Source organism: Anguilla rostrata, chromosome 12 (assembly GCF_018555375.3).
Source record: "Anguilla rostrata isolate EN2019 chromosome 12, ASM1855537v3, whole genome shotgun sequence".
NCBI classification, from domain to species: domain Eukaryota; kingdom Metazoa; phylum Chordata; class Actinopteri; order Anguilliformes; family Anguillidae; genus Anguilla; species Anguilla rostrata.
Window position 1 is genome coordinate 40,258,488 of NC_057944.1, and position 27,427 is coordinate 40,285,914.

Sequence of the window (27,427 nt, forward strand, 5' to 3'; positions counted from 1 at the left end):
GCTAATGGCAAGCAATCCCCCCCCCCCCCGCACCCCCACCCCACACAGTACTGCGCTGTATGCTAACAGGCTGAGAAACTGCAGCACACGTGTCTGTCTCTATCGATAAAAATAATACCTGGCTTGTACACATGAACTGGGTCATGCCAAAACATCTTTAGTATGAATTTCCCTCTAACAGAGTTTATCAGAGTCCAAATTCTGTCATCAAATTTACTCTCTTAACAGATTCTGTTTCAGAGTCCTGACCAGTCCTGCTCCTGCAGATCTCCCGTCCTGTATTTACTGAACGTTTTACTGTTTGAGGTTTTTTGAGAATGTTTTTTAGCATTTCAGAGTAACGTGTGGTAGGTGAAGCGAAACAGGTTGTGTACACGTAACCGATCCCCAAACACTGAACCTGGCCCAGCGGGGTCAGCCAATCACGTGCCAGCTTCTCATGTTGCACAATGGGATGGATGTCTCACGAGCGGCACCCCCTCTGCTGTTTCATTTTACTGGAATAATAGAAAAATGTTTATTTATGTGACCTTTAATTAACCTGGTAGGTCGCCTGGGGTGTTCCCCAGGTCGTCACGGCGACAGGGAACTAAGTGTGCAAGGAGTGTGAGGTATTGTTAAGCGAATCAGATGCACACGGTGGATGAGGAGGTGGCCACCAACAGATCTTCCAGCAGACACTTCATATCCTGTGGGGTGGGCCAGGTGGAGGGGTGGGGGGGGAAGGGTGGGGGGGGGCAGTGTCTTAACAGGTCGAGCCACCCCGAGGCCCAGATTGCTCTTTTCAAAGCTTCTGCTGTGTGAATTGAAACAGTCGCTGTGGGGCTGAAACAGACAGTGTTATTATTGCTCCACTGCACAAACCACAAATGCAGTTTTTTCCCCCGCATTATTTGTGGTACAGGCATGTGCCCTGAGGCTTGGCCCGGGTTAGGACTGGGATAACTCTGCAGTGTGGCTCCTTACCTTTTCAGATCTTCTGTTTAATGCCTGTATGTATCCTTCCTCCCACAGTGAAACTGCGTAACCATGGTAACCCGGTTGTGTTCTTATCCCCCCCCACAGCCCCGCCCGCCCTGCCTTGCGCCCCCCCCCCACCCCACAGCGGTGGAATGGAGCAGTGATGAATGGGGACGCCCCCCCCAGCAGCCCCGAGCCGTCCTCCTGCCCCCTGCCCGACTGGAAGGAGTTCTGCGAGCTGCACGCTCGGGCGTGCGCCTCCGACTTCGCCCACAAGTTCCGCCGCTTCGTCAGCGAGAACCCGTGCTACGACTCGCCGGGCGCCGACGCCTCCTTCTCCCAGCACTTCGCCAAGCACTTCCTGGACTGCTTTTCGGCCGAGCTGAGCCTGGCGCCCCCCTCGGGCTCCCCCGCCGGGCCCAAGTACAGCATCGTCCCCTTCGTGGGCATCCAGAGCTGCCTGCTGCCCTACGACCTCTACCCGCGCCGCAAGGACGCCGGGGCCTCCAGCGAATCGCTGGACAGCATGGACAGCGCCGCCGGCAACCCCCCGCCCCCGGCCCCGCCCCCCGGCCCCAAGGCTTCGGCCCTCGGCCAATCGCGGAGCACGGAGGACGTGTCGGCGGGGCACCCCAAGGCCAAGTTCAAAAAGGGCTTCTCCCTGCGCAACATGAGCCTGTGCGTGGTGGACGGGGTGCGGGAGATCTGGCACCGCCGCGCCTCGCCCGAGCCGGAGGGGGTGCGGCGGGCCAACGGGGGCCCCCGCCTGCGGCTGAGCAGGGCGGCGCCGGCGCAGAGGGCGGAGCCGCTGGAGGTCCAGCGCGAGGGCGCGCTGCGCTACATGGTGGCGGACGACGCCACCTGCATGGGCGGCTCGCTGTGGCAGAAGTGCCGGCTGCTGCTGCGCAAGTCCGTCCCCCGCGGCGAGGGCGAGCGCTTCCTGCTCGAGTTCTACGTCCCGCCCAAGGTACCGCCCCCCCCCCGAGCCACACCCACCGCCCCCCCCCAGAGCCACGCCCACCGCCCCCCCGCTCCCCCCCAGAGCCACGCCCACCGCCCCCCCACCGCCCCCCGCTCCCCCAGAGCCACGCCCACCGCCCCCCCCAGAGCCACCCACCGCCCCCCAGAGCCCCACGCCACCACCGACCCCCCCAGACCCACCCTCACCGCCCCCGAGCCACGCCTACCCCCCCAGACCACGCCCACCGCCCCCCAGACCACCCCAGACCACCCCCACCGCTTCCCCAGAGCCAGCCCCCCTCCAGACCCGCCCACCCACCACCCCCTGCCCCCCAGAGCCACACCCACTGCCCCCCCAGTTAGAGTGTGAGTACAGTGTGTGTGAACACGGCGTAACCTGTGTGAGTGTGAGGACGGTGTGTGTAAATGCTGAGTAGCCAGTCAGAGTGTGAGTACAGTGTATGTAAACTGAGTAACCTGTGTGAGTGTGTGTACAGTGTGTGTAAACACTGAGTAACCTGTGTGAGTACAGTGTGTAAACTGAGTAACCTGTGTGAGTGTGAGTACAGTGTGTGTAAACACTGAGTAACCTGTGTGAGTGTGAGTACAGTGTGTGTAAACTGAGTAACCTGTGTGAGTTTGATTGAGTCTAAAAGCGAGGTAGAGGCAGGTAAGCCTTCAGCTGTTGGTACAGGGCAGGTTGCTCATCAGTTTTGAGTAACAGGAACATCGGTAGGAAAGCTCAGTGGCCACGCCCTGCTAGGCCCCTCCCCCTGAGGAGCTCCTGCTGCAGGCCCTGGTTGTGGGGACACCTGATCTCTGTGGCATTTAGACAAACCAACAGCACGGCTGCCTATCCTGCTGCCAGGATGTGTGTTTTACATATCACACAGAACAGCAGGGTCTGTGCTGACAGGAAACCCCACCAAGGAAAAACAACAAAAGGGACAAGAACAGATATAATGTGAATTATGTATTTGAATTTATAATTTGAATTAGTTTTTTCCCCTCAACAAACTCTTCTTTGTATTTTTAGACAGAAGTAGTTTGAGTAAATTATACAGTGTGGCCTGTCAGGATGTCCCCGCAGAGGTTCATTGTGAGTGTAAGTGTGTGAGTGTGAGTGTGAGTGTGAGTGTGAGGTGAGCGTGAGCGTGAGCGTGAGCGTGAGCGTGAGCGTGAGCGTGAGTGTGAGTGTGTGCGGAGAGTGTAGGTCTGGTATTAGCTAGCACCTGCTACCTCAGGTTCCTGTCCCCTCTGACCTGGTTCAGTGCTGCAAACCCGTCTTGCTGTGACTGCTGTCCTGCATGGGTGTGGCGTTTCGCCTTGTTTCCGATTCTCTAAAGTCAGTCGTTTCCGCTTCATCGACGCGGTGCATTTAGCTTCCAGTTCCGCCGTGGAACAGCGGTGCAGAGCTTCTGTTCGGTGCCTTTCATGCCTAAGACTGAGAGGTAAAAATACGGACGGTTACAGGTGCAGAAATGCGATAATCTTCTCAGAAACAGTATTTTCTCTGCTGTGGAAAAACAGGAAATGCGCCTTCAATTCAGTGGCTATGATTTAGACATTTGGGAGACTGGGCTGGATTCAGTCAATGTTTGCTAAATGCAATAAATCAATGCCTGTATTTGTTTCTTCACAAACAGTTTGTCTCGTTCAGCAATCACTAGAAATCCACTAGAAATTCACTAGAGATGTGAAACCCTTGCAGTGTGTACTGTGAAGTGTATTGTGACAGGTTCTTTGTTAAATGAGATAGACAGAAAATACAGTTCAATGTATTGAAATAATTTGCTTGTAAATCAGACTTATAAGACGAATGCTGAGTGAAAACCTTTATTTTCAGAAAACAGCTCGAGTTGTAATGAGTTTGGAGAAGTGAAATGAATGAGGGAAGAAAGAGACTCTCGGTTTGAGTGTGACATGATGATTTCATGATGATGTCACTTCCTCGGCGATGGCCGCGGTGGCGCTCAGTGCGCACACACATGATGATGTCACTTCCTCAGCGGTGGCGCTCACATGATGATGTCGCTTCCTCGGCGATGGCGCTCAGTGCACACGCTGAGTCATCCGCGATCGCGGTTATCACTCCTGAGCTCATGAAGGTGACACGCCCTTTTTTTACTGAGTGATCATCGGCCCCCGGCTCTGTGCACTTCCTGTCTGCAGTCCGGACCAACTAAGCAAGCCGTTAATCTCACTCCGGCAAAATAAAAAGCGAAGCGTTTGTGAATATCTGTTTCTTTTAGATGTGTTACATTTGAAGGGATGCAGTGGTCTGAGCAGGAAGTGGACAGTGACACAGACTGCTGCTATAAAAGCCTGCACTGCTGTTTGGCTTAATCAACAGAATCTGCATTTATAACCTTAATGCAACAGAGACCTCCAACCAGTCTGCAGAGTAAAATATAATGGGTGACAAATTCAGTTCAGACTACCGAGGAGTTCCAGAGGAATGGGGGGGGGGGGGGTGCCTGGCCCCCAAATTCCAAAAACAAAATTAAAAAGCTTTCATTTTGTGTTCTCTACATTTCTGGATTCTTCAAAGGAACCAAGTGAATCTCTCTGTAATTACTGGCTTCTGATTTGGCACTAATTGCGAGCACAGTGGAGGCATTACGGTGATAATTCCAACGCGTGGGAGCAGGTTGTGCTGTTCAGTCCGCATGCAGAAGGGAGGCCAGGCAGTGGGCATAGCGGCCATTGGCTTTTCTGCAGAGCGCAACCATTATCGCTCCGGGGATTATTTAAGAAAATGAATTAGAGCTTGTTCTCGGGCTTGTCTCCGCAGTGGACTCGGATTAGCGTGTGGCAGAACAGATCTCCTGGGTCACGCTCCGTTCTGTGTGCGGGGCATTGAGTGCACTGACTCGTAAGCCACTCCAGACGAGGGCGTCCGTTCATGCCTAATTGTAAATGTAAATTACTTCTCAACTGATGCTAATTACTACCAACACGATGAATCATCCAGTCTGCGCGTGTCGCAGGGACAAGTGTGTGTTCAGACGGAAACAGGAAGCACCTTCCCCCGCCCTGCACCTGAGGGTAGCACAGGTGCGGGGCTCTGGAGGGTGGCACAGGTGTGGGGCTCTGGAGGGTGGCACAGGTGTGGGGCTCTGGAGGGTAGCACAGGTGTGGGGCTCTGGAGGGTGACACAGGTGTGGGGCTCTGGAGGGTGGCACAGGTGTGGGGCTCTGGAGGGTGGCACAGGTGTGGGGCTCTGGAGGGTGGCACAGGTGTGGGGCTCTGGAGGGTGGCACAGGTGTGGGGCTCTGGAGGGTAGCACAGGTGTGGGGCTCTGGAGGGTAGCACAGGTGTGGGGCTAGAGGTCAGTGTCATAAAATGTAGTCACCATACATTTAGCATGCATTTGTAGTTTCCAAGCCAACAGCACCAATTAAAATCTATGTTTTATACACTTTTCATACGTTATGTGTATCGTTTGTATGCTTTCTGTTGCTAAAGCATGCCTTTTTCATGTATTTTTTTACTGACATACATTGTACAAAAAGAGTAGGGCAGTCCCAGTTTTTGCCCTCTAACAAAAAAAAAACCAAGAATGAAGGAGAAGATTGATTTGGGTCAAAAATAAAAACAAACCCTGATTTTTTTACACTACGCTTATATCATATTATATATTATAGCACCAGGAACTCCTGTTTAGAGCCAGAACCCCCTGTAGGTAAGGAGCAGAGAGCACAGAAGGAATGCAGGAGCCGAGTATCTGGTTGTTCTATAGAACCTGTGGCAGGTATGCTGCTTTTTATGATGATGGTTAAAATGTTTTCTTGCACCTCTCCCCGCGCCCCCCAGTCCTCCAAGCCCAAGGTGTGCGTCCCTCTGTCTGCCATCGTGGAGGTGAGGACCACGATGCCTTTGGAGATGCCTGACAAGGACAACACCTTTGTGCTGAAGGTAGGGCCTGAGGTTCTCTGCTGTGAATGACTGTAAGAAAACTGTAGGCTTGTGTCTGTGTGTGTGTGCGTGCACGCGCTTGTGTGTGTGTATGTGTGTGTGTGTGTGTGCACACGCGTTTGTGTGTGCGTGTGTGTGTGCATCTGTGTGTGTGTGTGTGTGTGTGTGCATCTGTGTATGTGTGTGTGTGTGTGTATGCGCGCACGCGCTTGTGTGTGTGTGTGTGTGTGTGTGCGCGCACGCGTTTGTGTGTGTGTGTGTGTGTGTGTGTGTATGCGCGCACGTGTTTGTGTGTGCAGAGGGGTACATTATTATGTTTTTACATGTGAGCGTTGGTGGTGAGCAGTCGGGGCTGAGCGTGCTGTTTCTGTCGCAGGTGGAGAACGGAGCGGAGTACATCCTGGAGACCATCGATTCGCTGCAGAAGAACTCCTGGGTCGCGGACATCCAGGACTGCATCGACCCCGGGTGAGAGCACAAAGACTGCTTCGCCTTTCTGAGCGCAGGCAGGAGGAGCTCGAGTCACCGGCCAGAAGGGCTGTGTTAGATTATTCTCTCTTCCTGCACAGTGTAATATCAGTGCTGTAAAGGGCAGTGTTGTTCTGTTATAAAAGGCCAGCATCCCTACAGAGTCCAGTTTAAGCCAGGACATCACAGGCAACATGTTTTCATCAAATACACACTGCTGGACTCATGTACTATTGCTACTGTATCTGATGGGTGTTTATATATGTGTTTATATGTGTGTGTGTGTGTGTGTGTGTGTGTGTGTAGGAACAGTGGAGATGATATTGATATTGCCTGTGTGTGTGTGTGTGTCTTCACAGGGACAGTGGAGATGATATTGATATTGCTGTGTGTGTGTGTGTGTTTGTAGAGACAGTGGAGATGATATTGCCTGTGTGTGTGTGTGTGTGTTTGTAGGGACAGTGGACATTATATTAATATTGCCTGTGTGTGTGTGTGTATAGGGACAGTGGAGATGATATTGCCTGTGTGTGTGTGTGTGTGTGTTTGTAGAGACCGTGGAGATGATATTGCCTGTGTGTGTGTATGTGTGTGTGTGTATAGGGACAGTGGAGATGATATTGCCTGTGTGTGTGTGTGTGTGTGTTTGTAGAGACCGTGGAGATGATATTGCCTGTGTGTGTGTATGTGTGTGTTTGTAGAGACAGTGGAGATGATATTGCCTGTGTGTGTGTGTTTGTAGGGACAGTGGACATTATATTAATATTGCCTGTGTGTGTGTGTGTATAGGGACAGTGGAGATGATATTGCCTGTGTGTGTGTGTGTGGGTGTTTGTAGACCGTGGAGATGATATTGCCTGTGTGTGTGTTTGTAGGGACAGTGGGGATGATATTGAGTTGACATCATGTCCTCATGGTCAGCCTCCCAGAGAGTTTCCCATAGTCTCCTCCTGCAGCTGTGAGCTCCTGTCTGAAGGTGGGTCGATCTAACACTCCAAAATTACACCCGACAACCCAACCCAAACCTGCAGGCACTGCTGCCCTCCAGGTCAGGGGTTCCAGGTTCCCTTTCTGACGTTTGCCGTTTTTCTGGACAGGTGTACACAGAGCGCCTGAGAGGCAGTGCTCAGCTGCTTCAGACCACTACAGCACCCCCTCTGGCCGTTTCCGGGAGTGCACCCTCACACAGCACCCCACTCACATCCCACTGGAGCGCTTCCTTCAGCTGCCAGAGGCCCAGGGGCCCACCCCCCCCGCCGGTACATCTGCAGTGCATTATGGGTCATGTTTTCAGTTGCAACAGTTACAGACTGTGTTGTATAGTTTTCATTTTCTGTGCATCACTCCTAAAGGACAACACACCAGTTTTACCACATTTATGAGGCACAGAAGGTTTATTGAGAGAATAAAACGTGTATAAAATTATATCCACATGTTTGTAGAGTACCTTCGATTCAGTGAATGTGCTGATATATTTCTTGGTTCAGGATTAACAAGGACGAGGGGTGTACAGTAGGACCGACGCCTCATAGTCTGGGTTGTGGAGGTTGGGGGGATGTAAGACACATTATCTGAGAATTCACCGGTCAGCCATCTTGCCATTACCTGTGCAGTTTGACCTTTGACCCTTTCTGCTGTGGTTTTTGCTCAGGGGGCCAGACGGAGGGGGCCCCCGAGGCGCAGGGGGACCCCAGCCTGGCGGGGTACCCCTGGTTCCACGGCACGCTGTCGCGGGTGCGGGCGGCCCAGCTGGTGCTGGCGGGCGGGGCCCGGAGTCACGGCCTCTTCGTGATTCGTCAGAGCGAGACCCGCCCCGGGGAGTACGTCCTCACCTTCAACTTCCAGGGCAAGGCCAAGGTGAGCGCCGCCGGCCAATGGGAGGCTCCAGCGCTGCATTACACTGCAGCATGCCCACTGCCGTGGCCACGCCCCCTTATGAATATTCAGGAGATTAGTCGGAATGTTCCAGCTTAACTGACCAGGGGGCAGGGCTTTTCATTGTTCGAGAAAGTAACCGGCATGTTGTGTACAAAGGTGGCGTTGTGCCCTTAATGAACCGGTGAAAGACGAGTCTTAATCAGGGGTCAGAAGTTCAGGGGTTTAGCTAAACTAGATAGGAATGCTATTTTATCTACTAATTCTGGCAGGAAATTTCTAAGAAATGTTGATGTTGCTTTATGAATATAGCTGTGCCTAGTCTGTCTCTAGCATCCAGTGGGCTGGAAGAACATGCTAATCTGTCTGACGGGAAATCCAGCCTCTTTTCCCCAAGTGCTCATCTGTCAGGAATTTGGGGTTCCTTCTTCCTCTGCTGTTACACTAGTCTGTGACAAAATGCCAAAGCTGGACCTGTTGTCCAAACCGTTGTGAATGTTAGGGTGTGCTCACATGCAAAATTAATAACTGATTTACCATACGAGCTGAGGAACGGGCTTCTAGAGCGCAACCGTGTCAAGGTGAACGTTCCCCCAACAGGAGAGGAATTTTCCTACGGTCCCTAAGGGTCTGGTGGCCCATATAGCAGCTGTACTGAGTGAGACTGTGGATCCCTAACCCTTCTGCTTCTCTTCAGTGTGTTTCTGTCTCTCCCTGTACCTGCGGGTCTCTGGATAATGGTGCTTATGATGCTGATGATGATGAAGGTGATTGAGGTGATTGGCCAGGTGTAACCCAGCCCCCCCTCCTCCTCCCCCCCCACAGCACCTGCGGCTGTCGGTGAACAGTAACGGCCAGTGCCACGTGCATCACCTGTGGTTCCAGACGGTGTCTGACATGCTGCGGCACTTCCACACGCACCCCATCCCCCTGGAGTCTGGAGGCTCTGCTGACATCACACTGCGCAGCTACGTGCAGACGCCGCGCACGCCTGCAGGTACACTCACACACACACGCACACAAACACAAACACGTGCGTACACACACCTTTGTATACACACACTCTCGCATACACACACAGACTGGGTTCATGACCAGGCCCTCACACACCACCTGACTGCCCCCATTTATCACGTCAACTGCCACGCAACCACATGCCGTTGCACAACCTGAGAGGTGAGTGTCCTGAGGGCACACAGTGCCTGAGGGCACGTAGTGTGCTGGGCCAGGCACCTGAGGCCACAGACTGTGTTCTGAGGGCCGTTGTAGCCTGAGGGCTCGTGTGTGCCTGGGGCCGCTGTTGCTGAGGGCCGTAGTGTGCCTGAGGGCCGTTGTGTGCCTGAGGGCCGTTGTGTGCCTGAGGGCCCGTTGTGCGCCCGCGCTCAGGCCCCAGCTGTGGCAGGTAAACGAGCGCTTCTAAAACCCCGGGGTCTTGGGGGGCAGTTCTGTAACACAGTCAGCCTCCCCCCCCCCCCCCACGGCTGCCTTTTGGGGGCCCCTGGAACCCTGTTACGTCCACAGCCTGGTCTGAATGATTTAAGCTCTTCAGACGGCCACTTTTAGGAGCCTGTCTTCAGGGGAGAATAACCAAACATTCAGCATAAATCAAATGGCTATTTTCAAAAAGCATTGTGGTGTGATTTAAGCAGGGCTGTGCGTGTGTGTGACGCCCTGCAGCTGTGAGCGATGGTTTTAGGGCTCCTGATGGATCCGTGAGGACCCGCGTAACCAGGAAACAAAGAGCAAAGCACCCCCCTTCCTCAGGAGCAGCTCCAGGCCCGCAATATAAATTTGGACACTTCAGAAGTCCTTTTGCGTAAAAAAATCTTTCATGATTCAAACCAGCACAGTAGCGAGACTGCTAGGAGGCGGGGGGGTGGGGCTGGGGGGGCGGGGGGTGGGGGGGTGGGTCAGGAAGGCCAGGGGAAGGGGTAGCACTGATGGATTGTGGGTTTTTCTCTGGAGGGAAGAAAACAGAGAAACGCAGTAAACCTGCCATGGTCTCCCCCCTGCCCCGCCCCCCCAGGCCCACGTGTCCTGGCAGGGGCTGAATGCTCTCCATTGGGGGAGAACAGGCTTCTCCTGCTGTGGCACTTTAGCATGCAGCGCTAGCTCCCACTAGCCAGCTCGCGCACAGAGACCACCTCTGTTTCTGCCACAGGCTTTGGCGTACACCACCCCATCACTGTTGTTTGAGTGAGTAATAAATAAATAAATAAATATACCGTTTTATTGACTTGCGCTGACTGATGTGATGTATTGAAACCGAAGAGGGGGCGGGGGGGGGCTCCTTTGCTTTTATTGTCCGCTTCAGATGCACTCCCCCCTTTGCACGGCCCATAAAATAAATGTTTGCTCCTGAGTCAGGGAGGGGGGGGGCAGGGGGCAGGGGGGCGAGGCCTTTCCGGAGTGAAATACGCGCGTCGGAGAACCAGGAGAACAGGGCTGTGAGTGTGTCTGGGGCAGAATGTCCCGCGTTGGAGCCAGAGAGAGAGAGAGAGAGAGAGAGAGAGAGAGAGAGAGAGAGAGAGAGGGGTGTATCCAAATTATGCAGGAGAACCTCAGCTGCACATGCTCATACGGCTTCAAAAAAAAAAAAAGAGGTGCGCTCGGCTGGTGGTGTCCCGGCCGCGTGTCTGTTCCCATCATCTCTGTGTGCTGAGCGCGGTGAAAGCTGTCAACGTCCCCTTATCAAAACCCCGCGCCTTCTTAAACTTACCGGAGTCCTCGTGGTGCCGCCTGCTCCCATCTCTCTTGCTGGCCTCTGCACTCCCTCCTTCCCCGCAGCCTCTTCTCTCCGGAGTCCCTAGCCGCTCGCTCACTCCCCTCGCTCCTCTCCCTCCTCTCTCCCTCTGCAGCGCTACCTCCGCTCGTCCCACAGCTCCCTCACTCTCTCGCTCCCTCTCTCTCTCTCTCCCTCTGCAGCGCTACCTCCGCTCGTCCCACAGCTCCCTCCCTCTCTCCCTCTGCACCGCTACCTCCGCTCGCTCACTCTCTCGCTCCCTCACTCTCTCGCTCCCTCACTCTCTCCCTCTGCAGCGCTGCCTCCGCTCGTCCCCCAGCGCGCTCAGTCTGAAGCTCGGGGGTACGCGTCTGGCTGCCCTGACGCAACGGTGGCCCGCCTCACACCCGCGATGCCCCGATTACACGCGTGTCCAAGCGCGCGCGCTATAGGAGGATACGGAAGCCATTAAACACGACCGAACCTCTGCTTGGTTCACCTCCCCCCCACCCCCCTGCATTTTAAGCTGTAGAGATTTCTGCAAGGCCCTTCATAAATTATGCACAGGGCTGTTTTCCTGAGGAAGTGCCCCCAGTGCAGCGATGCTGTGCGCAGAATGTGCTCGTGGAAGGAGCTGCTGCAGGCCGGGGGTCTGGAGTGGGGCCGGCTGCACACAGGCCCAGTTAAATGGAGCGTGCAGGTGCCCTGTGGGCCGTTACCGGGCCCCGGTGCTCGTCCTGGAAGCTTTCAGCAGCGCCTCTCAGCTACAGCCCTAACAGATTTCACCCTGACCCAGCGGTGCTGTAAGGGGGGGGGGGTTTCACCCTGACCCAGCGGTGCTGTAAGGGGGGGGGGTTTCACCCTGACCCAGCGGTGCTGTAAGGGGGGGGGTTTCACCCTGACCCAGCGGTGCTGTAAGGGGGGGGGGTTCACCCTGACCCAGCGGTGCTGTAAGAGGGGGGGGGGTTCACCCTGACCCAGCGGTGCTGTAAGGGGGGGGGGGTTCACCCTGACCCAGCGGTGCTGTAAGGGGGGGGGGGGGTTTCACCCTGACCCAGCGGTGCTGTAAGGGGGGGGGGTTCACTCTGACCCAGCGGTGCTGTAAGGGGGGGGGGAGGTTAGGGAGATTCCAAGAGCCCTGAGTGACAGGGGCCCTCAAAAAACACAGGCCTTTCTGGGGTGGTGGGGCCCACAGTGAGATCTCTTCATGGGGCCCAAAATCCCTGGTGGGACCCCTGCCCTTAACCCCTGGGGGGGGGGGTTTTCCTTGTGTCATGGAATGGTCTGATTCTGGGCATCGCCGCTGAGCATGCTCAGTGTCTCACACTGTCCCCTCCTCCCCTCAGACGCAGGTGTGACCCCGTCCTCAGGTGTGGCTCCGCCCCCGGGTCTGGCTCCGCCCCCGGGTGTGACTCCACTCGCTCCCGCCTCCAGGGAGCCGTCCTGTCGGAGCGAGCAGCACCAGCCTGCGCACTACTTCTCCGGGACCGCCCCGCCCCCCGGGGGCACGCCCACCGAGGCCCCGCCCCCGCCGCCTGGCTCCTCCTCCTCCTCCCCCACCGGCCCGCCCCCCTTCCCCCGGGGAGAGGGAGGGGGGCTGCGGAGTCGCAGCAACAGCTCCGAGCGCCTGCTGGAGCCCCCTGGTGGCGCGGCGGAGGACTACCACGACAGCGAGGGCACCCGGCGGGCGAGGGCCGTGGAAAACCAGTATTCCTTCTACTGAGGCCCGGAATTCCCGGGACTCGGCCTCGTCTTCCCGACTGAGCCACAGGGAACGCCGGAATACTCCTTCCTCCCAGGTAACGGGTGGCAAGGAAATGCTGCAGATCCGCATCGTCCAAAATAACCAATAATATTTACATTACATTACAGGCATTCAGCAGACACTCTTATCCAGAGCGACTTACACAACTTTTTATTTTTCATAATAATAATAATAATAATAATTGATTGCAGTTATAAAGCTCTCTTCATGATCTCAAAGTGCTTTTCAGTGAAGGGGGGGAACTGACCTCCACCCCCTCCTGGGTGATCCACGGCAGCCATTTTGTGCCATAGCTGAGGAGGGGGGCGGGCGGGCGAGACAGACAGGGCCAGTAAAATGGGATTTTTAATCAGGGAGTTTAGAAAACATTTAAAATCGCATCCAGTAGCTGTGTTCTCTGTGTGAGTCTGACTCTGTGGCTGGGTGAAGGTGGGGCTCTCTGTGTGAGTCTGACTCTGTGGCTGGGTGAAGGTGGGGCTCGTTCCAGTGTGGATTGCATTTGGTGAAGTGGGCGGGGTCTGGAGGCCAGAGCAGTCATGTGACTTTCATTCTCCAGACCACTTCCTCCTTCAACTTTTTCAAACCTCTGGAAATTTAAATATTCCCTGTCGCTCCTCACTTATCGAGAGTACATGTGACCCGGTTGTTTTCTCTGTCCGACTCTCCGGTGTATTTTCTTGTTTGTGGAAGCTTTTTCCAGTCGGCTGTGGAAATATTCTCCGTCCCCAGACCCCAGAAGCCTCTGCTGAGGCAGCCTGTAGAGAAAGGGCAGGGCTGAAACAGCGAAGCGTCACGTCAGAGCCGAGACCCTTAACAAGCGCGCTGCTGTTTGCTGGAGGCTTGGAGCTGCCTGTCGTGGGCCAGCCGCTGGGCAGCCATTTTGCTTGGTCTGGTGTCAGACCATTAGAGCTGCCGCAACACAGCTACGGCAGGTTGAGTGTATTAACACTTCACTGGTGCTCACTTGCACTGTCAAACAATGCACATTTTTCCTGATTATCTCACAGTACAACTATTTATCTTCAAAAAAAGAACAAATTCATATGAAAGGATTTAGCTTTTGTTTTTTTCCCGTATGGATGCAGCTTTGCTCCTCCATAGTGCGTGTTGATCGAAGTGTTCAGGTCCTTGCGGTGGCAGCCGGGATCCACAAGAGGTCCAGGGCAGCTGCATTTACACAAAGAGTGCAAAGAGTGATATAAATGCGCATATTGGCAAACGCACTCAGGTTTTCCTCAAAGCTATTCACGCGAGCGGTGTAGTTCTGCTTCTTCTGATGTGTTTTGCCATTTTAAGAACGTGCAGACCACCTCAAACCCCACCTATTGCACACCTGGCCAATCACTGCGGAATGTGGGCAGACTTTGGAATGTTGTTTTCGGAAAAGCGGCGAAATATTTTGGACACTGACCCCCCCGTCCAATCCGGCTGTCCGAAGGGAGCTTTCCGATGCTCTCCGACATTCAGAACAGCAGTTCCTCTGAAGCGTGCGGTCGCCTTAACAGTAAACAAACGGGCCAGCAGTCTGAGTCTTTGGCGAGAGCTTCCAGGTGCAAAGTCGCTCGTGCTTTCTAACTGGACCTGGCCAGCCTCACCGTGGAAACGCTCTTCTGGGCATCACCCTTCCGCACGCCTAGGGGCCCAAAATCCCACTCCCCTCCCACAAACAGAAGCTCTCTCTCTCTAGAAAGGTTACATCAAGACCTTGTGCATTCCACCCAATCTCACATCCACTGAATTTATGAGAGGGCGTCCAGGGAGAAGGTGAGAGGCATGTCTGGTGTCTGTTTTGTGTTCGATGAGGCTCCTGGGTGTTCTTCACCCGTAGCTCCATGCTAATTTGTCTCGGTGCCCATCGGATTCAGACCAGAAGTTAATATGGATCCCCATCCTACAGCCCTACAGCCCTATGGGCATCTTTGTCTATATCTCTGGGGCATGTTGTGATCTGTGACACCTTGTATGACCAGCAGAGGGCGCCAGAGAGGCAGGCGGTCGCTCTGCCACTGGGTGAGGGAACATTTGTTACTGTTCATGTGCCAATTTGAGACATTTCTAGAAAGTATTTATTTATCAGCCATTGTAAATTACATAATCTTTTTTTTTTTGTTTGTTTTATTATTTGTAGTATTTTCTGAATTTTATTTAATTTTTTTTGTGTGTGAACAAACCCTTCCAGTTCATCGTTAAATCAGATCTGTTCACACAAAGCAGGGATATACCCTGGCCTGCATCGTAAAATTTTGTCTTTCTTTTTGAACCATTTAAAGCTGCCTCCTTGTGTTTGTTCCGGTGTTCATTTTTTTAAGAAACTATTTTTTAAGGCTGAATTTTGTTGTCCGGCTGAGTTTTAAAGAGTCCGTGCACTTTTTGTACAAAGTGATGTACTTGATGTACTACTTTATATTTCTGTGAATAAAACTGGTGAACAATCTGTTTAAAAACTGCTGGTCCTTCCTTCATTACTGTGAAGCTACAGCTTGTTCAAGGAAAATTTTGGATAAACACAAACTGTTTACAAATCCGAGCCTTAATCCCAGTTTTGGCCTCACAAGCTCAGTGTAAAGGGAAAATAAACAGCGATTTATCACTGTCACAGGCACCAAAGCCCAACACAGAAACATTTCCACCAGGACCAGTAGCCTCTCACTGGGATCTTGGTCAAATGATCATATATGGAAATAAGAAAGAAACAATCCTGCAAGCAGACCTGGGTCAAACATTACAAACCTAAGATCCTAAGATTGCGTTAAAGTTCGAAAACCATCCTGCTGGTCCCTGAGCAATGTTCAAAGAAACATTTTACCAACGAAAACACGCAATCATATGAAAGAAGACTTTTCTTCTGAGTATACATGCTTTTTAAAAAATATATAAATAGTTTTCAGGAATAAAAAGGCTGTCTAAAAGGTTTAAGTATTTCAAATAATTATTTGCCCAGGGTCTGCCTGTAAGCAGGACGTTTGACAATAAATAAAAAAAGCATTCCAGAAGCAGTGTTTAAACGAATGTCCTCTTCAGGGTGAGATTTAGCTGCAGACATGTTTTACTCTTCACCACTGGTCTCATGGGAGTTGTGTCTGAAGAGGCTACATAGAAAGCATTATTGTACAGAATAAATCTGATCATCATTTTTCTTTTCCAAAATATTTTGTATTAGTAAAACAAAGTACTGCCAAGTTGTTGGAATTAGTTATAGCACATTATCACGTATTTGTGCAGTAAATGTGAAGTGTCATCTTATTTCCTTCTCCTAAATTTAAGAGGATAACATCATTGTGTTTTCATTGTCTATTACATCACGTGACATTGCCTATCATGTGATGTAAAAGATTTCAGAGCATGGTTTAAAAAATTGATTTCTTTAGGACAGCCGAAAAAAAGGTACACAAAAATACAGAAAGCATATTCTTCAAATCTTTATTTTCCTGAAATACCTACACATCATGTACGGTTTTCCATAGTAAATATAGTACAGAGCTTCCATGCTCTTATTAAGTGTTTAAAAGGACTTCTCTACAAAAAAGGCACACTACTCACGTTCTTTCAGAACCAAGGTTGGGTGAGTTACTTTTCCATTGAGGAAATACATTTTTTTACATTAATGAACTGAATTTCTGCTCATTTGCAGAACTGAAACACAATTCTGATCAGAACTGTTCAGTACTTTGCACATAACACCAGTTGTGCGTTCAACAAGGCCAATATTAGCAAACGTGCCTATAAATCTTTTTCAGTTCACCACGAATGTTTGCTAACAAAAGCTAACATTCGTAAGCAGCAAACGCAAACGGCTGCGGAAGGCATTGAGTTCGATAAGTCAATAATTTATCTGATACATTTTATGAAACAAAGTACTTGTACCCAAACTTAAAAACAACCACTCTCATTGTAGCATCCGTCTTGATTATATCAACATAATTGGCAAACTAAATAGAACGTTTGATTTTAAATAATTCAACACTAACTGTTAGAAGAGAACAGCGCGCTCCTGGCTGAAAGATCCTCCTGGCTTGCTGTTTCCCTGGACTGGCTGCCCTGCAGATCACGGCTGATGGCACTGGGAAGCACTCTGACAGGAAGCACTCTGACAGGAAGTGCTTCATACACAATCCATTTTCAGCCCCGATGACCACAGTGCAGACCGAACATCAATAACACAAAGCCTGCACCAATCAGACTTTCAATAACACAAAGCCTGCACCAATCAGACTTTTAATTACACAAAGCCTGCACCAATCAGACTTTTAATTACACTAAGCCTGCACCAATCAGACTTTTAATTACACTAAGCCTGCACCAATCAGACTTTTAATTACACTAAGCCTGCACCAATCAGACTTTCAATAACACTAAGCCTGCACCAATCAGGCCTTTCAGCCTTTCTGAGTGGAGGTTTCCTGAGTTAAGGTTTGGGCACTGCAGAGTTCCTAGGTGTGGTACTTTAGCACAGGGCTTGAATGTAGCACCCTAAAGTAGCAGTTTTCTCACTGTTTGAATAATTGAATCATCTGTCACACACACACACACGCACATGCACGCGCACACACGCACACGCACACGCACACACACACACGTGCGACACAGACAGTGGCTCTACACACAGCAGCGCACCATTAGGACCTTTTCCCATTCAATCTGAATAATATTACACGGATGTGCGGGGACACCTATGCAGACAGAGGTGCTGCCATAATTATTACGCGATGATTGTTGCCATGGAAACAAACTCCTGCAAACCTATGACTGCTCTCAGGAGCAGGGGTGCAAGCAACATTTCATCCTGAACTTTGATTAACAAATAAAAGCAAGATTTTTTTTAGATTTAAAAAAATAATAATTTTTTTTAAATGAACACAGTTGGGCAGGTCCAGCAAAACCAACTTGCGAAACAGTGTAAAAAAGTGCTTGTGTTTACTTTGCAAGTCAAAATTAATGATTAATTCTGGCCAAAATGGTCATATCTTTATACAGCTATGATGGAAAGAGACATTGTTGTATTTTCAATGTTTACTTATTACATAACCAGATACAAATTGTATTACGACACAGGGTGAACACCAGGTTATTATACTTGAACAAATCCATGTCACAGCGTAATAAGGTGCATGTGTCAAATCAGTAATCATCTTTGTGTCTAAGGGACTCAAATAAAGTTAATTCCAATTAGTTAAGTGGGAAAACCGTAATTTTGCCCAAAGGTTGCCCAAAATGTGTCTTCTGTACACTGTGGCCCAGAATGCTTTGCTCAGCCAGACAGAAAAAGCCAACTGGCACACTTTCGTTAATATTAATATTTAATATTGTGTAGACTGAACATTAAACAATGAAATGGGAAAAAGATTAATTAACAAAAGAACAGTTGGCTAGAGGTCTAATGAGGTACACGAGCTAAAGCTCACTCCAGCTGTGCAGCTGTTCTGTACAGACGCATAATAAAAAGCCTTTGAGCCTTTATTAGGATCGGTACAGGTCAGCGGTAAGAGGAAAACCCCCTCAGGTAAAGGTAGATTCCACAGCACACACCTGGGCAAACCTGGTCCATGACTGGACATTCCGTACGTCATTACAGTTAACATTCATTCTCCTTCTCATGAGAACTCAGTGTTCTGTACAAGCATAAATAAACCAATTGAGCAGAATAGATGTTTATTAAACATAGCTTTGCTTCAGTGTCCACAAAGCCTGACCTGCTATCAGTTAAAGCATTTCTCCTTTAAGGCTCTGAAATCAGTGCTTCCAGGCTCCAGCTGTCAGTCGTTATGCACCACTGTCGCTGATGGTATGGCTCAGTGATACACAAGATCTGTTGCAACGTCAGATGAAGTATGATTCATGAGATCTCTGGAGCTTCTGTAGTGAGCTATACAGTGTGCTATCTGTGTTTGATACACCGTAATGTTCGCTCTCAGCATTTATGAGTGAAAGTTTGAGGAAGACTTCTCGCATTACGACATACACAAATTTGCCATACTGACCAAGAGTCAAAGACTCTGAGCTTCAGTACAGCATGCATATTTTTGAAAATATTTCAGAAAGTTTGACCAAAGCAACCCATTCAAATGCTAAAAATCTGAGATGAATCTGTGGAATTGGCAGGTCCACTGATCTAATGTTCCTTTTGTTCACTGTGGATCCAAGCCTTGTGTTTTTCTTCAGAGGTAATTTGCTCGACAGCAGAAATACTTCCTGATTGTACCATGCAGATACCATCTCTGGACCCAGGGAAACTCCACGATAAAAGCACTCAAGTTCCACTACACTAGTCTCCTTAGAGGTACTCTCTATCAAATAGCTACATGTATATGACGCTACAATAGACGAGGAACACAGTATGTGCCATAACCCTTGCCTGTGCCAATGCCCATATAAGGCACGTTTTTTTTATCGTGGAACCCCTGGGTCAGATCACATTTCTCAGAGCCATGTCTCTGTATCCTCGCTGAAACCCCCCGGGTTCCGGTAAATTAATTTCCAGACTACATTCTGGCAAAAATACAGAATGCCAATGCCATTATCATCAGCACAGAAAGCTCTGTCATTCTGTCTGACTTCCACTTCTCTTTCTCCTTCTGCTGTTCTTCTCGTAGTCTCTCCTTCAGCGCGCGAAGTTCTCTTTCCCGCTGCAGCTGTTCGCCGTAGTGCGCACGGTAAAAGGCGTCAAAATCGAACATCTTTTTGTCACCCATAGCGTTGGTGTGGGTGTATCGAGGCTTCTGCTGCTGCTGCCCCGCGGGGCTAGAGCTCCGCGGTTCTCTGGAGGAGGGTTTGCCGGCATCTTGAACATCAGACTGACTCAAGATGCCGCGGTCATACTTCCTCCTCAGAGCGATGCTACCCAAGACGGTGTAAGCCTCGCTGATTTCGGAGAAGCGCAGCGTCGCCTCCTCGCTCCCCGAGTTCCTGTCCGGGTGGTACATGAAGGACTGTTTGTAGTACGCCGTTTTAATCTGAGCTTGCGTGGCGTTCGGGGACACCTGGAGGATATCGTAATAAGCAGTCCTGCTTCTGTAGAGTGGAGGTGCCGCTGAACTGCCATTCTGTCCGCGCCAGCCGTAAGCTCTGGCGAATGACATTGCCCCGGAATATCCAGCTTGCACAAAGAAATTCCACTGCACTGCAGTCTGGTTTAATAGAGTATAGAACCCTCTCTGCTGCTGTTGATTCGTCAAGTTGGTGACACATGTCAAAAAGGCGTTTTTCTTCAGGGATATGATCTTGTGAACCTGTTTCTGTGCGCAAATGTCGGACAGCAGGTGACGGCAGTCTTCAGGCCATTGCGATTCACCCATTGATAGATCCTCAGTGCCAAACCAGTCATGTAAATCACCCTTACAGTCCACGTCTCCAATCTGACAGTCAGTCATCTCCTGAATGTTGTGCGTAAATTGTCCAAGGTTCTTAGCGCTAACCTCCAATGACATCGTGTCCATCGTATCCGAAGTTTGAGAAAGTCCTCTCTTTAACGAAACGGCGTTGTCCTCTGGCTTAGACAGACCGGTGCATTTTTCCTCTACCGGGAGGCTCAGTTTCACATGTTCCGTACAGTTTCTACTGTCCATAAAACTTTCGCTAGTGACCCTGTCAGGCTGAGACAGCTGCCATTTTCGGCAGCCGCCTCTAGTCAGTTCGCTGTCGTCGAGCTGGGCTACATTAACGGTACTTGCTTTCCTCGTTCCGTTAAGCAAGGCACCCTCCGGGACCGCTCCTACTGACAGTTTACCATCAATCCTGAATGATGCCCGATTAGATCCCTTTGCCAGTGCTACGAATCTACCAGCTTCTCTGCAAACTCTTCGCCTGACCTCCGCCATAGTCGCAGTTCAGGAATTGGAACAGGACGAACTACAATCAACATCCGGGATGTCTACATAAAGGGCCAATCAGAAGCAAGTTACAGAGTAAAAAGAGGTGAGGTCATTGCACTACGGTCCAATCCTGTGCTAGGAGCGTTCAGCCCACAAATGTCCAAAAATGTAACGGAACCGCCTGGCATGTTATCTCACTTAGCTAGACCAATCGCATTATCGACATAATTAACAAATGTTACAGCTTCAGAAGAATATTTTTATCTTACTTAATTCATTTTTGCAAATACTTTCGTTTAATCATTCATTTAATTACCCTCAATACATTGTTGATTGGTTTAGATAACGCTAAAACTTTGATTCGAATGGGCCAACAGGTAGCCTAAATATTTGCTAATCTTTTAAGACGTCACAAACTGTACACATGAAGAGAGATCCTGAGAAATAGGATTAGATCGCGATCGAACCGGATACTAATGCATAAAAACAAGAATAGCACCTTGCTAAAGATCTGAACCATAGACTTCATCTGAGCAGATTCAGATTCATTCATACGAATGAGCGGACTGTTTCTTTAAATGACCACGGTTTACAGTCGCGCTGATGTGACGTCATAGCTCAGACATGTGGTGCCCTGCTGAGTCTTACAGAAAAGCAGCAAACATACAGTTGTTAGCAGGGATTGATTTACAGTAACATTTAACATTCTCGCGGAGCGAATTATCTCACTGAAAAAAACCAAAATGTCAAGTGGTCGAAGACCGGAACACATGGCACCGCCAGAGGTGGTAAGTAGATATAGCTAACCTATAGCTTCCCAAAATACATGTTACAGGCTACGGTTACTTGACTAGAACAGGACTCTGTGTGTTTGCAGTGTAGCTAGTTAGATGGCTATCCATCTACATATCATTTCCTGTTGTTAAACAAACATTGTGATGCACTAGAATTGGGTTAATATAAGTGAAACCCACAGTCGTTTTTGCTTCTTTCCGCAGTTTTACAACGAAGAGGAAGCCAGAAAGTACTCTCAGAAGTGCGTATGCGTCTTCACTTTACGTTTCTGTTCACACGATCCACTGCTGTATACTCTAGTGTCGCCTGAATTTAAATATCCATAATATATATTCTGGTGCCGTGAGTTGTTGTGCTCCGTTTGCTTTTGATTGGTTTTTTGAAACCCTGTGCATACACGGTCCTGTTTACCCAGTGGTGTTTGGTAGTCTTTGCGCTTTCCTAGTAGTGATATTGTGTCTTTTGCGGTTTACAGCTCGCGAATGATTGAGATCCAGAGTCAGATGTCAGAAAGAGCCGTGGAGCTGCTGAGCCTGCCGGAGGACCAGCCCTGTTTCCTGCTGGACGCGGGGTAAAACCATCGAATATGAGGTTTCGAACACAGCCATAGAGCGTGCTGGAGAGTTAGTTGAAGGTGTGCCCGCCTCTCTAGTTAAATGTATGTCTGTGGGTAAAACTCAGACACGCCGGAGATGGATAGGTATGGGCAGCTGCTGGCTGTGAACAGAAAACCGCGGGATGGCATATGAACTGTGGCAGATTCAGGATCCGATTTAATCTCTATTCAACACTTAGGGGCACAGAACAGTGCGTTTATCTATGGTGTATGTCATTTATGGACAGATGCGAACACACACTGAGTGAACAGTCATCCATGTGCTACACCACAGTGTTCACAGCTAACACTCATTTTCAGCACCCTTACCATGGCACACAACATCAGCTGTCACAGAGCACAGTTGCATGTTTTGCTTTAATCTCGGTACATTACTGCAGGTTGGGGTTGTTGTGCAGTGGGCTGTCTGTCGGTCAGTGCGTGGTGTTAAAGTGCAGTAAGGTGTGCAGAGAGCTTCTCCATGCTGTAGCCTGAAGGCTTTGGTTGTGCACGCAGGTGCGGATCTGGACTCAGTGGTGATTACCTGACAGAAGAAGGACACCTGTGGGTGGGAGTGGACATCAGCACCGCCATGTTGGGTGAGCAGAGCTCAACCTCCAATAAACGAGAGAAACGTACATTAAAAAAAGAAAAAAACCATGCTGACACAACAGTGTTAAATACGGTATGTAAAAGTGCAGTGATTACCAGATCCCGTCATAAAGGTGCTGTAGTTATTCAGCTCAGACGTGTTTGGTTAAAGAGCCAATGGGAGAGAGAGTCTGGATTAGGGTTTGGACCATCGGCTTCCCTTGGCGCTTTGGTTTAGACACCGAGGGAAATGAGAAGTGGGCTTGTGGGATATGTTGTAGTTCAGCAGCCCTTGATTGAATGTGTAGTCCTTTATGTGTGCGCTAGCGGAAGATGTCTGTGTGTTTGCGTTCCTCAGACGTGGCTTTGGACAGGGAGGTGGAAGGAGACCTGCTCGTGGGTGACATGGGCCAGGGGATGCCTTTCAGACCCGGGACCTTCGACGGCTGTGTCAGGTCAGCATTGTGTCGCTCTTCTGTCCAGTACATTACTGCATTTTAGCATAATTACTGTATCACTGTTTGACCCTGAACAGCAGCCTCACAGTGTAACTGATGGTGAAGACTGTGTCATTAGTTTTACCCTGTACTCAATCCTCTGACCCTGTAACTGAGGGTAATGGATGTGCTTTGTGACTAACTGAGGGTAATGGATGTGCTTTGTGACTGTAACTGAGGGTAATGGATGTGCTCTGTGATTGTAACTGATGGTAATGGATGTGCTCTGTGATTGTAACTGATGGTAATGGATGTGCTCTCTGACTGTAACTGAGGGTAATGGATGTGCTCTGTGATTGTAACTGAGGGTAATGGATGTGCTCTGTGATTGTAACTGAGGGTAATGGATGTGCTCTGTGATTGTAACTGATGGTAATGGATGTGCTCTCTGACTGTAACTGAGGGTAATGGATGTGCTCTGTGACTGTAACTGAGGGTAATGGATGTGCTCTGTGATTGTAACTGATGGTAATGGATGTGCTCTCTGACTGTAATTGAGGGTAATGGATGCCTTCTGTGTTTTACCCAGTATTTCTGCTCTGCAGTGGCTGTGCAATGCTGACAAAAAGTCACACAGCCCTCCTAAGAGACTCTACACCTTCTTTAGCACCCTGTACTCCTCCCTGGTGAGTATTCAGTCCTCCTATTGGCTGTTTATTCCTCACTGGTGAGCATTCAGTACTCCTATTGGCTGTATATTCCTCACTGGTGCGCATTCAGTACTCCTCTTGGCTGTCTATGCCTCACTGGTGAGCATTCAGTACTCCTATTGGCTTAAAAAAGGCTGTATATTGTAACAGGCTAACTGCTGTCTATGTTTAAATGGACAATCGTCCCAGCCATTCAATAGCACAAATATTCTCTGTAAAAATGAAATAAGCCTGAATTTGCTCAACCAGCTTTGTGAAACTTGTCCATGAGCCACTGTGTTGACTCTTTAAAAAATCTTTTCTATGACTACACCTTTTTTATTCATTTGGGTTGGATATAATCTTGTGCCCAGGTAAGAGTGATTGCTTTGCTTTTTGATTGTGCTCGTGCTTGTGTGTGTTTGTGTGTTTAGGTTCGAGGAGCCAGAGCGGTGTTTCAGATCTACCCTGAGAACTCTGAACAGGTGAGAAGAGATCGACACACAGGGACAGGAGCCTGTGACATCATCAAACGTTTTCTGTTTTTTTTTTTTTTAAATGACTTCACTGTTTCTCTGATGAAATATTTGTACCAGAGGTTGTCTGAAAGCTCACATTTAGAGAGACCTTTAGTAAAAGTAGGTTCCACATTAGACTGATTCGCTGAGTCACGGGTGTGAGGGCATCACCATCGGACTGGAGAATGTCTGCTGGTCCCTTCCTATCAGGAGCAGCAGCAATCGCATATAAGATTTGGGTGTTAATAGACAACTAATTCATTTTCAAATAAGTTGTATAATGCATGTAGTTTTATAGAACAATCCTTCATTTGTTCCTTTTGCGTTCTTTCAGAAAGTTTTGGTCTTTAGCCCAGAATGCGGTTATATTATGTCTACCATGTATACCATACAAAACCCTGTTTTTATTTATTTTATATCTGAATAGATTGCTGGAGTTGTTACTTTTATAAAGTGTAATTTTTTAACAAAAGGATTTGTTGTGTGATGTGTACTGTGTGTGTGTACTCTGATTAATTGCAGTTGTTAAGGCAATTGTTTTGCGTATTTATTGATGAAATCGCTGTTTTTCTGACACTCTTTGGGCTCCTGTGTCCCGTCTTCTCCAGCTGGAGCTGATCACCACACAGGCCATGAAGGCTGGGTTCACCGGGGGCATGGTGGTGGACTACCCCAACAGCACAAAGGCCAAGAAGTGAGCGCTTCTACACACACACACACACACACACACACACATTTTCTCTCACACACACGCAGAAAAAGAGAGAACGAGAGAGAGACTTAGAGCTGGAGTGAGAGAGAGTGCATGAGAGTGAGACAGAGATGGAATTTACAGAACGTGTAAAGTGTAACAACACAATATTTTTTAAAGCAGTCCATAGCTCAAGTAACTGGATTTTAACTGTAAGTTTCTGCTTGTTTTTGTGATTTCCCTCTCTCTGGTGCAGGTTCTTCCTCTGCCTGTTTGCAGGGGTGTCTGGAGTTTTACCCAAGGTACTGCCTTTCACCCGCAACCATATTACTACAACCAAGGGTGCCATATAAATACCACTTACTCTTATTAACATTACTATTACAAAAATGTTTGATGTAGGTCACAGATTGTAGGCATTGGAAACTGAGCAGGATAATTCATATTCTAGCTGGGGGCAGGGGGGTGTGGATTTGTTAGTCTGTAAACGTGACTCTTCTCTTACAGGGGCTGGGCTCAGAGACAGTTGACAGGGGTGTTGCCAATCAAGTCCAGTTCACTGGGCAGAGGTAAAGCTGTATTGTGACCTTCCTAAAAATGATTCAAATATTAATTTCTGTATTAGTCAGACATTTGTTTAATAAATGCACAGATAATTCTACAAACCATGCAACACATTGAAAACACACACACACACACAAAGGCCCATGTACGTGCACACATATACATGCCATAGTTCCCAGGAAGACAGTCCAGTTAGTCCTACCACTTTATCTCTTCTTCGTCTCTTCAATGATTTGTTAAAAAAAGATGTCCTTTAGGAGTTGGGAGGTAGGAGGCTGAACGTCACCAGAACCATCAGACGCTGCAGTGTCTGGTTTTGGGTGGGTGTTAAACGTAAGTGCGTAATTCACTGATTGGCTAGAGTCCACACACTCACCTTGATTGGCTGCTGATTGAAAGGAAACCATGGAAACCTGCAGGCACCTTGCAGGGCTTGGAGCTGGACAGCCCTGCTCTGGGCTAATGTGTACGGCACTGTTAGGGGGGTGGTGAAGGGGGGGGGGGGGTCTTTGCACCTCCAGAGCGGGGTTGTACCTCTTTGCTTTTGGAGGTGCCCCCAGACCCAGAGTGACCCAGAGGGCCCTCGTACCACGGGGTTGGAGCTGCAGCCCCTGCGGCTTTTCCTCCCTCTGACAAAAAGCAGCGCAGACCTGCAGCACAGACAGAGCTACAGACCTGCAGCACAGACAGACCAGTGGGCCAGACTGCCCGCAGTCCAGCATCTCCTCACTTCCAGCGCTGACTTCTCCTTCTGTCCCCCGAAGGTGTCGCTTCAAAAACATGAAGGGGAAGTCGCTGAAGAAGAGTAAGGACTGGATCCTGGAGAAGAAGGAGAGGAGGAGACGACAGGGCCGGTAATATGACGTCTTTATTTACGCGTTTAACCCAGCGGGAGCGAGGCCCTGTGTTCAGACGAGAGCCGCTCCACCCTGGAAAGGAAGAGTCCAGTCTGTCCACCTTCACATCTCTTTATAAACCCCGAAATGCGCGGGAGCTCTGAAATGCGCGGGAGCTCTGAAATGCGCGGGAGCTCTGAAATGCGCGGGAGCTCTGAAATGCTCTGGAGCTCTGAAATGCGCTGGAGCTCTGAATGCGCGGAGCTTAAAGCGTGGGAGGCTTTGAAAGCGCTCACTCTGAAATGAGGGTCAGTCTTCAACTTCCATCCTTATAAACCGAAATGCCTGGAGCTCTGAAATGCTCTGCAGCTCTGGAATGCTCTGGAGATCTGGAATGGGCTGGAGCTCTGGAATGCTCTGGAGCTCTGAATGCCGCAGCTCTGGAATGCGCTGAGCTCTGAAATGCGCTGCAGCTCTGAAATGCGCGGGAGCTCTGGAATGCGCTGGAGCTCTGAAATGCGCTGGAGCTCTGAAATGCGCTGGAGCTCTGAAATGCGCTGCAGCTCTGAAATGCGCGGGAGCTCTGAAATGCTCTGCAGCTCTGAAATGCGTGGGAGCTCTGAAATGCTCTGCAGCTCTGAAATGCGCGGGAGCTCTGAAATGCGCTGCAGCTCTGGAATGCGCTGCAGCTCTGAAATGCGCTGCAGCTCTGAAATGGGCCTTTATTTGCTAACTGAAGGTTGTTTCTCCTGCTCTTCCCAGGGAGGTCCGCGCGGACACCAAGTACACGGGACGGCACAGGAAGCCTCGGTTCTGACCCCCGCGCTGGGCTCTCACTGCTCACGCCCTGGACCTGGGACACGCCCCCCCCCCCGGGGGCTCCGCACGGCCAGCTGGGGCAGCGTGCGTTTCGGCAGACCCTGTGTGTGACCCTCTCTACGCTGAAATATCCATCCACACACACCGCCAAACCAAAACCTGCCCTGTGCAAGAACGGGACTTTTATCCAGCCTGTCAATCAAACCTTTCCCTCGCGAAAGGCAAAGATTCTTTTATATCATATGAGACACTGACCTGAAAATATATATTAAAATCACCAAGTCTCTTTTTCTCCACCCTGGTGCTGGCTTGTGCCTCTCTCCTCAGCTTCCTGTTCATTCTGTTTCAAACAGACTTACTGCTCTCACTCTTTTCTCTGTTGTGCATAATTTATGCATACCCACAATCATCATTTC

General features: G+C 49.8%; 3 protein-coding genes across 4 annotated transcripts; 2 read left to right on the plus strand and 1 right to left on the minus strand.

The window, feature by feature from the left end:
- Positions 1-1,073: 1,073 nt before the first annotated feature.
- On the plus strand, positions 1,074-15,112 carry LOC135236645 (SH2B adapter protein 2). 2 transcript variants are annotated; one of them, XR_010324641.1, is made up of 9 exons: positions 1,074-1,927; positions 5,737-5,838; positions 6,215-6,306; positions 7,182-7,282; positions 7,404-7,565; positions 7,958-8,163; positions 9,007-9,178; positions 12,250-13,097; positions 13,140-15,112. XR_010324641.1 is itself a non-coding variant. In XM_064303121.1 (8 exons), exons 1-8 carry the CDS (start codon positions 1,124-1,126, stop codon positions 12,624-12,626), a joined length of 2,016 nt encoding a protein of 671 aa, XP_064159191.1. In that variant the 5' UTR covers positions 1,074-1,123; the 3' UTR covers positions 12,627-15,112. The 2 variants fall into 2 exon arrangements, 1 of the variants encoding a protein (XP_064159191.1); XM_064303121.1 differs by having other exon boundaries at positions 12,250-15,112.
- A 3,992-nt stretch (positions 15,113-19,104) lies between these two features.
- LOC135236646 (uncharacterized) lies at positions 19,105-20,561 on the minus strand. The gene has a single exon (XM_064303122.1). The coding sequence runs from the start codon at positions 20,480-20,482 to the stop codon at positions 19,148-19,150; it is 1,335 nt and encodes a 444-aa protein (XP_064159192.1). The 5' UTR covers positions 20,483-20,561; the 3' UTR covers positions 19,105-19,147.
- A 342-nt stretch (positions 20,562-20,903) lies between these two features.
- On the plus strand, positions 20,904-27,307 carry bud23 (BUD23 rRNA methyltransferase and ribosome maturation factor). Its single transcript, XM_064303133.1, has 12 exons — positions 20,904-21,264; positions 21,475-21,512; positions 21,747-21,842; positions 22,383-22,465; positions 22,816-22,912; positions 23,484-23,580; positions 24,018-24,068; positions 24,710-24,795; positions 25,049-25,094; positions 25,300-25,361; positions 26,121-26,210; positions 26,955-27,307. Exons 1-12 carry the CDS (start codon positions 21,220-21,222, stop codon positions 27,007-27,009), a joined length of 846 nt encoding a protein of 281 aa, XP_064159203.1. The 5' UTR covers positions 20,904-21,219; the 3' UTR covers positions 27,010-27,307.
- The last annotated feature ends 120 nt before the right edge of the window (positions 27,308-27,427 follow it).

Bases quoted from the DNA above. Each gene is read 5' to 3' on its own strand.
- LOC135236645 (XM_064303121.1), top strand. From the start codon at position 1,124: ATGAATGGGGACGCCCCCCCCAGCAGCCCCGAGCCGTCCTCCTGCCCC. The intron at 5,839-6,214 runs GTAGGGCCTGAG...TTTCTGTCGCAG, and splicing joins ACAACACCTTTGTGCTGAAG to GTGGAGAACGGAGCGGAGTA. The intron at 9,179-12,249 runs GTACACTCACAC...TCCTCCCCTCAG, and splicing joins GACGCCGCGCACGCCTGCAG to ACGCAGGTGTGACCCCGTCC.
- LOC135236646 (XM_064303122.1), bottom strand. From the start codon at position 20,482: ATGGCGGAGGTCAGGCGAAGAGTTTGCAGAGAAGCTGGTAGATTCGTA.
- bud23 (XM_064303133.1), top strand. From the start codon at position 21,220: ATGTCAAGTGGTCGAAGACCGGAACACATGGCACCGCCAGAGGTG. The intron at 22,913-23,483 runs GTCAGCATTGTG...TGTTTTACCCAG, and splicing joins ACCTTCGACGGCTGTGTCAG to TATTTCTGCTCTGCAGTGGC. The intron at 26,211-26,954 runs GTAATATGACGT...TGCTCTTCCCAG, and splicing joins AGGAGGAGACGACAGGGCCG to GGAGGTCCGCGCGGACACCA.